The 11,499-nt window shown below is 31.9% G+C and overlaps 1 protein-coding gene across 1 annotated transcript; it reads right to left on the minus strand.

The window, feature by feature from the left end:
• Positions 1–3,526: 3,526 nt before the first annotated feature.
• LOC129880241 (7-deoxyloganetin glucosyltransferase-like) lies at positions 3,527–5,598 on the minus strand. The gene is made up of 2 exons (XM_055954198.1): positions 4,984–5,598; positions 3,527–4,569 (listed from the first exon to the last, which is right to left on the minus strand). Exons 1-2 carry the CDS (start codon positions 5,507–5,509, stop codon positions 3,632–3,634), a joined length of 1,464 nt encoding a protein of 487 aa, XP_055810173.1. The 5' UTR covers positions 5,510–5,598; the 3' UTR covers positions 3,527–3,631.
• Between the last annotated feature and the right edge of the window lie 5,901 nt (positions 5,599–11,499).

Consider the following 11,499-nt stretch of genomic DNA (forward strand, 5'->3'; position numbering starts at 1 on the left):
AGCAAGTTTAATTGAGCGATTCCATACGGTGTAATTTTCAACACCTTGTAGCTGAAACGATATGATGTTAATACCACTCACATCTGTAGGACTAAGAAATAGGGGATGGTTATAGTCAATACCTTGTCCATTGTTACTTACAGAGCTTGTAGACAAAGGTATGCCAGCTCTTTGGACATTGACATGCGTTTGATTGAGCTGTTGGACTGGATCTGTGGTAGCCTCTCCTGTCATTTCTTTAACCTTTTTTGAACTTTTTGTTGCGGAAGTCAGTGATGATTGCAGTTTTAGCTTCAAGGAAGCTCAGATCTGCAAAATGAACTTGACAAATTTGATGAATCTTTGACTCTACTCTTGAGTCTTTGACTCAACTCTACTCGATCTTCATAGTGATTACTGTGACAGAAGCTCTGATACCATGACCTTGTTTGAGGACTGAGCCTCTCGTTTACAGTTAAGAAGAAACAGAGGAAGAAGATGAAGATGCAGAGAGAATGAAGAGAAGTCTTACTTTCAACATTTGGGCTAAAATGCCCTAATCCTCTACATTACATGATTAGCTATACATATATATACAGCTAGTTAGAGAGCTAACTAACTAACAAATAGTGGTTAGTTAGTTCTAACTGGATATGTAGTAAATGACTATACTGCCCTCACATCTAACCAACTCCTCTAACTTCTTTAACTATTTTCTTTACATTTCAACAGTTGGCGATCCCATAAGCTTTATGTGGCATATCTCCTAATTTAGGATAATGATCATTAATAGTATGTCCGCTTTTATTTTATGCATCACGATTACTTAAGTTACTCCCTTTATTCCATATTAACTGAATTTTTAGAGGTTTTTTCATTATTTAAAGTTTAAGAAAAATATTTTTTAAAAATTTCCATGTTTATTCTTATCATTAATAAAGTTTTGTAATTTTTTAGGAGCTAAACTACACTACTTACAAAATTATAATTCAATAAAAGACTATTTGTATTTATAATTTCACATTTAATCATCTTTATGAGGTTGATTAACCAAAAAGATAATAGAGAAAAATATGATTCAAATTTTGTCCTTAAATGCTTTTCTTAATATATGTGTATTATCTTAAAAATTTAGTTAATATAAAATAAAGGAAGTACTTTGTAAAAATATGCAATTTCCATAGCTGATTAAAAAGTAGAGAATTGAATCCTCATCCACACCAAAATTTTAATATTTAATTAACTGATTTACGAAAATTCTCTGACCTCTTTCTCTCTAATCAAATAGTATACTAATAATTTATATTTGAAAATAAAGAGACATATTTTGCATTCGACACGCTACAAACTAAACTCGTACATAATTACTTTCCATCTTACTAGTGATGGTGATTATCTTGATTTCAATATGTTTATTCATAGCTTGGTCGTTGAAAATAAAACAATAGTTTAATTCTTTCACCATAATAAAAAATTCTTTCTTTCTTCGAGATAATGTAATAGATAATGACAGGGCCACTTTGCTTATTTTATTGTATAAGTTAAGTCATCAAATATATAAAAATTAAATTCAAAATTCAAATACTAACAGTCTAACACTTAATATGACTATTCTAAAATTCAAAATTGAATATTAGTGCAATCCTATTAAAGCTTCCGATGAAATAGTGTATTTATTTCCTTAAATAAAAATTAATACCACAAAAATATATTCTTTTTAAATTGTTTTAATGATTTGGTCCCCTCCTCATCCACTTTTGTTTGGTTTTATTTGGGAAAGTATTGAATATATCGTGTCTAACGGAAGATTGTGTTGGATCAATAAGTATTCGTTTATTTATAATCAAAAGTTTTGAATTTGTGTTTAAGTATAGAGTCGCTTTTGTTAGAAAGTCTTTTTCACTCAATATGAAATTTTTTGACATAAATATAAATTTAGTTAAACTTCAATATAAATATCACTGAATAAAAAAAAAGATATTGCGTAGAGGACGGCACATCACTTTGGTCTATACGAACAATCCATTGCCGATCTCAGCTTCCATATGCATGCTGACTTGTTTCTGATAGTAACAAACAAGTAACGTTAACACCATTTTTATCCACAATTCGAAAATAAAATCATCATTGATAAAATAAATATTGTGTCATTAAGGTGCACTTTTTGGTATAAATATGAATTAATTGAGTTTCAAATCAAATATTATTGGATATAGAGCAAAAAAGAATTTGGAAAAAGGGCCAATAGAATCGATGATATAAGGTGGGGATTACTATTTTAGTTGGAAAAAGCTGGTAAATTAAGTTTTAGTTTAGGTGAAGGAAGTACGACCGCCTTATCAATAGTTGAAAATCAATCCGAAGATGTTTCAACTTATAATTCTACTAATATAATTTTCATTAACAAATCTTCTTATCCGCCGATCTATTCAATTCTGAAATCAGACCTGCTATTAGTGTTGGCATCTCCGTTTTCAGAGTGGAGTCCGTAGCTCAAATAAAAGTCATGATACAAGTAGTTGGTAAATTAAAATTAGGACTAGTGCAAATTTAAGCCTTTACATAATTTGCTTTTGATTTCAATAAAACTATTTTAATTAATTTGTCTGATTTTAACTTGATAGAAAATTTTAAAAAAATAACGAAGACCGTTAAATCATACATGGACTAACATCAATTGATTGAAGGTTTTTCTGCAATAATGTAAGAAAGAGAAAAAGATGTGATCGAGGGACATGTAAAGTTATCCCCATGGATGATCTTTCGACTTTTATACTATATACTATATATAATTATTGATCATGAAATCAAATATTTGAATAACTTCTCACTATATTTTATTTCTTTAATTAAGATGAATATGATTTTACTTTAATTTTTTTTATCGCCAATAAATTATTACAATCATTGTTGGTGTTTGATGAGAATATAAATATTTTATCGGATGAAGAACGTCACAAAATCAATACAAAAATAACCCTCTCCAATATAATTTGGGATATGCATCCTGACAATACCATCCCACGTGATGTGATATTTGGCATCTCACCCAACTCTATTTTAACATAGAAAAAGTTCAAATATATACTTTAAAATATACATTGAGATTTCTCTTATATATTAAATTAATAATACATAATGATAGTAGATTTATTGGTCAATTCAATATGCCGACTTATTTGGTTCTTATGAAATCACCAATATTTGGACTTATTGAAAAAGAGCGATTACAAAGTACAAAAATTTATCATTATCAATTCAAATATTGATGTGTTCAATAATTATTTTGTATTTTATTGTATTAATATAGGTGTTGTAAATGTCACCAATTAAATAATAGCATGGGCGTTCACATTTGATGGGAATGGCTCCATGATCCAGCTACTCTGATCAAAATTACTCTATAAATAATTTCAATATAATAATCTGAAATCCTCCTCGGTTTCATTTATGTGGCAGTATTTGATCAAACACAAATTTTTATAAAGAAAAAAAATTGATACTTGTGATCTTAAACGTACAATAAATATATATGGAATATCACATATTTTGTTTAGTATTATGAAAACGAACTATAGTATGAAAGAACTCTTACAAGAACACAATATATAAGGAAAATTAAAGAAAATAAAATTACAAACATATTATAAACTTAATGTTTAGATGACAGAAGAATGTCATTGACAACCTTGTCAATGTTCACATAAGATGATCCTGATGATTTTTGTGCTGAAATTTCAGCCAATTTCTTCCATTTCATTACCTTTTTCTTCATTTCTTTTCCTTTTTCACCAATCATTAATTCCCTAACAAGGCTTTCCACTTCATCCCTTTTCACATTATTGTCAATTTCCATTCCAATGTCCCATTTACTAACACTAAACCAACAATTCGTCTGTTGTTCCGCGAAAAAAGGCCAACAAATGATAGGCACCCCACTAGTAATGCTCTCCATAGTCGAATTCCATCCACTGTGAGTCAAGAATCCTCCAATTGCCGGATGGTTAAGGACCTCTTCTTGTGAGCACCAACTTGCAAGCATTCCCCTGCTTTTAGTTTCTTCCACGAATTCGGGTGGGAGAATCGATTCATAATCCGATACAATATCGGGTCTTATGATCCATAAAAATTCTTGTTGACTATTTGCAAGTCCCCAAGCAAATTCAAGAAGTTGATTAGAAGTCATAACAGTAATGCTACCAAAATTGACATAAACAACAGAGTTTGGTACTTTGTTGTCAAGCCATTGCAAACACTCTGGCTCTTCTTTCCATAGGCTAGACCCAAGCCCCTTCAAATTCTCATCATCAACTTGTTTGACGAGTAAATGCAAGGGGCCTATTGGGTACACCGGTGGAAGAAGAGTTTGGAGCGATTCAAGAACTTCACTCTCTAGTGTCTCGAATGTATTGAGGACAATCGCAGAAGCTTTTCTGGTTCTCTCTGTTTCTTTGATGACAAATTTGACCATGTATTCATCTGGATTTGTAGTTCTCAAGAAACTTGGAAGATCTTTTAAACGTACATCTTTCATTCCTGGTATGAAATCCAAAGTTGTCTCAACATATCCATTTGTCAAGTAACTTGCATCTACAATCATCCAAAAAGAGAAAAAGGGTTAAAAACACATACATATGTAGATGGGATTTACCTAAATACATCAAGAATATCTACAACGCGATAGTTAATGTCTTTTCATCTACCTTAGTTTTGGGAGATATATTAATCTAGACTCCAGAGGCAGATGTAGCTAGTATTTTTGATACGTAACATAGATTTATTGTAAAAATCACTAGAGTTTCAAAAAAAAATATTTAACTATAAACCAACAATTTCAAAAGTGAAACGTGTTATATATTTGTGTGTAAGAAATCTTAAAGGTTGTATGGATCAAATCCAAATTATGAATACGTCTCTAGACAAACAATTTGGTACTTATATTGAATTGGTTGAAAGTAATACGTACCCCCGAACACATTAGATATAAAAACAAAATTTTAATACCTTTAAGTGGAGAATATCCTTTTTCAATAACCGTGGAATAATGCATGTAACCTAAGAAACCACAAGCACTAGTTGTCCAAAACAGAATTTCAGGGACTCCCAATTCTTGTGCAGCATCTAAGGTAAAGCTCATGACTCCATCGGAGACGACGCATGAGACAGGTGGCACGTTCGACGTGTAATTATTAGTATCATTGAGCTTTGCAAGCAGATTCCTAAAAGGACCTAAGCAAGTTTCGGTTGTGGATTTACATAGAGAAGGTATGTCTTGTGTAGCATCAGCATCACAAGGTGGGAGTCCATCAGGAATAGTCTCGAATCGGAATGACGAAAGGCCGTCGAGTGCATGGAGCCCACGAGATTTAAGAAGACGCCTATGGTTAAATTCAGTGTTAACAAAAGTTATATGAAAGCCTTTGTGATGGAGAATTTTGGCTAATTTCAACATGGGATTAATATGGCCTTGGGCAGGGTATGGTATACAAACTGCATGTGGTTTTTTTAATTCAGCACTAATTGAACCCATTCTTTCAAATTCTCTAAAGAAAACAATAATCTCAAAAGGGAAATGAAATGAAGGATGTTGAATGATTTTGGTAAGGAAGATTGAAGAAAATGGAGGTATATATATAGATGGAAAAAAGAAGAATTGAAGATGAAGCCAGAATACTATTTATAAAATGGGAAAACTTTCCCAATTTGATTTGAATAGGCTGGAAGGTCGGCTACGAAGTCAAATATGATGTACTACTATATTATATAGTATTACTCATCATTGACGCGGCTTGAAATATTTTATATTGTATACCTTCCGTTCAAATTGATATGACACTTTTCAAAATTGAAGATTCAAACAAAATTATTTCATATATCTTTTAAATATTTTGAATTGTTAGTTATTGTGATTTATAGTATTTTTTACGTAGTTTATAAATATATAAATTTCATTTTAAAAAAATTGAAGATTTCATGCACAAATTCCCGATCAAACTTAAACTGTTTAAATCTCGAAAAATAAAAAGTGTCACATCAATTGGGACAAAAGAAATAAAAGTTATGATGATGAGACAATAGTGTTAATACTATAGTAACTTCTTTTTTTACTACTTCGTAGGAGCTATACCTGTTTTTCTTCTTTAGTGACTCGAATTTATAACATTTAATATTGAAGGTAGAGAGAATGTTTAATATTTGAACAACACACTCTTATCAATAATATGTATAGTAACTAAGTTATATAATGAAAAAGAGTGCAATGTGTATTTTACTCCTCTTGATGAAAACATCACATTATTTATTGGAGATGACACATTCCAATTTTGTATATATTCTGCTGAAGCTCGTATTTGAAAAAGAACTCTGGCAAAATGTACTATATTATTGTCACGACCCAAGCCTAGGGCCTAGACGTGACATGGCGAATGAGGAACCCTAAAGTACCTCAATCAAGCCTCCTAGCATTCTTTTAGCCCTTCATAGGTAATGATGATAAATAAACAAGCGGAAATCATAATAGTAAATCTTCAACTTACATATGTCCAACAATACCTCTAACTATTAGATTTAACGGGGCTAAGACAAGTCCCTAGTTCACCCTCAATCATAATAGAAGAAATGCCATAGTAAAATATCTTAACATATCAGAAACTAGAAAGATAAAGGAGTATTGTTTCTGGAACATGGGAACTCACCAAAAGTAGTCTTCAATGGAATATCAACTAGCCACGTGGAGGAGAACGAGGAGGAGCACTGTTCCCTACATGGTGATATCATGTAGGCAAAAGAGTATGCGTTAGTACTTTGAATGTACTAAGTATGTAAGGATGCATGAACATTGAAGAAACATTAAAACATTTATGTAATATGAAACATAATTTAATGTATGCATAATAAATCATATAGATATCCTTTAAAACATTCATTTTGTGGAAAATAACCATAACCGACATTTAAGACCATGCGAGCTATTATATGGAATCCAACATAACCTCCTACGTTGGCCGGGGAGACTACTTGCCAGGTAGAACTCCGTCAACTTCATTCATTTCTTTAACTTTAACTTTAAGGGCTATTTATGGATCCATTAGCCTAAGCCTACAAGGGCTCCTATGTTGGCACATAGTTAATGAGACAAGGGGTTGCTACTAGGATTCCCTTACCGAATCCCACCTCAATGCCTCATTCGGTGCTAAGTCAATCCCACGGAATAGTTTAATACTTTAAAATATTCATAGCATATAACTTGAGAATTAAAACATCATATTCGGTAGAATAACTCATTAAAACATTTGGTAATTCAAATATGCAAGAATTGTCCTTATTGCATAAAGAATACATCATTCATATCATTTCATCATTCTTTCATTTCATAAGACTCCCTTTTGATCATAGATATTGCTTTCATAAATATTTATTTGGAGTCAAAGCTTTCAAGTCAAACTTTATTGAAAACATAGTAAAACTAGGTGGATTCAAATCACTTCAACTTGAAAACATGTATGTAAATAAATATACATAAATACTTTGAAATTCATTAATTAAAAGTCATGCTTTAGACAACCCACCATGAATTTCAAGAACATTTAAAGATATAAATAAATAAATTACTTGCAATTCATCAATTCATACATATAAAATTATGTTGTATCAAAATAGACCAATAATCATTAGTTTAACCATGATTCATACTATTAAGTAAACATAAAATTCCCATCACAAAAATATTACTTAAAATCAAGAGTTTTTGTACTATATGGGTGGAAGAACCCATGGATTAACACTCACATGACTTAGAGTAAAACTTAAAGAAAATAAACATAATTTAATATATAATCAAAATAATTTAGGCATGAGAGTGGAAGAAATACTCTCATTGAAACCTTACATACCTGGAAATCGAAGCTTTAGTTGGTACCGAAAGACTTAATGAACACTCTTGAGTCCTAGCTTCTCTCCTCGCCGGAATGTTTTGTGTACTATCCGGAGTATATGAATCACCGGAATAGTATTTCTTCACTACTAAGAACTAAAACTATATTTGAGAATGTGTAAAAAAATGTATAGAGAGAAAATTTGCTTGAGAAAGCTTGATGAATAAAATGAGGAAATAAGGTGGGTATTTATAGGTGGGAAAGAGGGACCTAACAATAAATAAAATAATTATAAAGAAAAATCTAAAAATTTAATGGAATATATTGATGTCATGGATGATGTTAAATGGAGGACAATTTATGTCATGAATGATGTCAAATGTATCTAGATCTTTCTATGGTAGGTGAAATGAGTTATCTTTGACAGAATACTCTTTTTGGGAGCTGCGTTTGAATAAGATAAATTCCTTATTAGGATTTGGTGTCTTCATAAGAATTGTAGATATGGAATTCTAGTTTTATATTGTTCAATAATCAACCAATTTGGATAAACCTACAGTGAGATATAATTTTTCTTCTATAAATACTCATTTCCATCACAACATCCTACCTTACAAACATTAATTTGTTTGACCTACTTAACCTCCGAATCTTAAAATATGGTCTTCATAAAAATTGTAGGTAATGATCTTGTGGTTACGCAGAAATTTGAATCACTCAATTTGGATATTCCTATGAAAAGTGATGCCCAAAATACAGAGACTGTATCATGTTTAGGCAAAAATTGAAACATCATATACAACGTTTTTAGGGGATGTTATAATTATGTCTTCTCTGATATATTGTTCATTGAACTGAGCTATACGAGAAACATTTTTTTCATATAAAAATACATTATCTTTCCTTAGTGAACAATATATCATCACTATAGTGTATTGGGACTACAGCCCAATTATTCATATAAAGGCGTGTTAGGTCAGAATGCACTAGGACTCAGATCCAACATATTGTCACCACAGTGCATACATCGGAACTTGAACTCGATGTCTTACTTTTTTGATTCATACAACTTGAATCCACCATTTATCTTCAAATAATAGCATAACACGTCAAAGTACAATAAGATTCACTCTTGAGCCTTTAATAATAGGAAAAATTACGTGGATAAGCAAACATATACTAGTTAATTAGCTAATATAGCTATAGTTTGAATTAATTATGGCTCGCGATAAATATCAAGCTGTAATTACAGTTTGAGTTTTGTATAATTCGCGCGATTATATAGTTGAGTTTGTATAATTCGTGCGATTATATAGTTGAGTTTTGTATAATTCGCGCTATTTATACAAACGTTGTGCACGAATTGAATTGTATAAGGAAATATACAAACACTACAAATTATATTGCGAATTATACAAATATTGTGCATGAATTGTACAGTGAAATATACAAATGTTAGACAAAAACTGCGAATTGTATAGGGAATTATATAAACGTACACAAATGATGTGCGAATTATACAAAAGATACTATAATTATAGCTACAAATTTCAATTAGCAAACTATAGCTATGTAGCATAATTGTAACGACCTATTTTCATTGTTAGGGACATGCCAATGGGGAAGGATTTTGGGCCAGAAAACTTTGGGTAGTAACTTCAGAAAATTGGAGCGTAGTCTAGACTTGGATGTATTCTGAGTCAGTTGAATTCTAGGGTGATCACGTGAATGATGGAAGGTTAAATTTATAATTGATTGAATATGCTGATAGCCAAGATGATACGGAGCATTTAAGACTTCGCAGAATCGCATTCGGGTGAGTAAAACTCCCGAAATCAAAGTTGGCATGAAGAATATATTTTAATACTTCTTTGAAAATGGGTGTATTGTGAAATGGGGGCTTGGAGCATAAAATCTGAGTTCACTATTTCCGCATATCCTACCAGATTGGGATTTGTCCTGCCAGAGTGGGATAGTTGCAACTTAAGTCGTGAAAAAAACTAGAAATGGTTTTTTCTACAACAATCAGTTTCTAAACCCCAAGAGACAACCTAGGGCGATTTTCATTGATTTTTTACGGATTTTCACGCTTAAGGTAAGATTTTTATCCCCTAGATGCATACTTTGATTCTTAGAAACTAGAAATATAGGTGATAATCATTGAAGGAGGGTTTGAATTAAAAATCTATGGTAGAAAATAACCCTAGGGTAAGGTTAGGATTATGGGTTTGGCCTAGGGAGTGAAATTGTGTTATATTTCTTGATAGGTAGGCCATTGTGTTGATCATTGATATGTAATCAATGTTTTCTAGACCAAGAACGAGAAGAACAAACTCGAAAAGGAAAGACTCTTGCATTGTAAGGTTGTGAAAGCTTGAATTTGAGGTAGGTGATAGTTTAGTTTTTCATATGCATTTTATATACTCGTTAAATAGCTTCATGATATGCATGTGTATATAGAAAAAGGGAAACATGCTAGATTATGTGTGAAATGATCACTTGCTGGCTATTATTGTGATGAACTTATTCTTGGTGGTATAAATGTTCTAAACATTGATTATTCTTGTGATTGTGATATCTTGGGATCAGATGCCACATTCTGACATATAATTTAGATCGGGTGTCACGTTCCTACGCGTATTTGGAACGGTTGTCATATTTTGACACAAAGTTGATTATTTGTAGGTCTCTTGAGAGGATTTTTGTGTAAAATTATAGCATGTTGAAGACATTGAAATATGATATTGAAATGTTGTTGACTTATTCTGTATATGTATATGCCTATTGCATTGAATTTACTTGTCTATGACCCACTTACTGACTAACCGCTTGATTTTACTAGTACACCATTATTCTGTGTACTCATACTACTCTTGCACTGCTTTTTTGTTAATTACACGATATATTCAGTCGACTACGGAGAAACCTCGATTAGAGGATTAGAAGTTTTTCAAAGTCCAAGGGTGAGTTATTCTATCACGCTATCGTGCACTTTTCATTAATCTCAGTCTTTCTTTCGGGACTCAGATGTTTAGATATTATTTTAGTACTTTGATTCCTGTTTGGGGAGGTGTTTCCCCCTTTCTTACATTGACACTGATTAAAGTTTTGGTACAGATGACTTTAAGTTCCTAAAAAGTATTGACTTTCGCATTTTCGTAGTTATTAGAATTGTTGGCTGAATTTATGAGGACTCAATATTATTTTTTAGTTATATTCCTACTTCTGCAAGAATTTTTTTTATACTTATTTCTTAAGCTGATAAGTTGGGTGGTAGAAATGGTTCTCCCACTAGAGTAAGTATTGTGGGTGTCAGTCACGGTGGGTCGGTGTCGTGACAATATTGGTATCTAAGCCTAGGTACATTGATCTCGTCTTACCAAAATGAGTTTAGTAGATTACAGAATAGTATGGAGATGTATGTGACTTTCCAGCTGCAGAGAGAGGCCAAGCAATGGTGAAGGACCTATATAGAGTGGCGTTTGCCTGTGTTTCCCCCACGCACTTGGGCTTAGTTTCATGCTATATTTTTAGAGAAGTATGTGCCCCACATCCTTAGGGACAAGAAGAAGAATGAATTTATGACCCTTGAGCAGAGAGGATTATCAATGGATGCTTATGAGGCCAAATTTCATGCACTGTCCAG

Source organism: Solanum dulcamara, chromosome 1 (genome assembly GCF_947179165.1).
Source record: "Solanum dulcamara chromosome 1, daSolDulc1.2, whole genome shotgun sequence".
Lineage (NCBI taxonomy): Eukaryota > Viridiplantae > Streptophyta > Magnoliopsida > Solanales > Solanaceae > Solanum > Solanum dulcamara.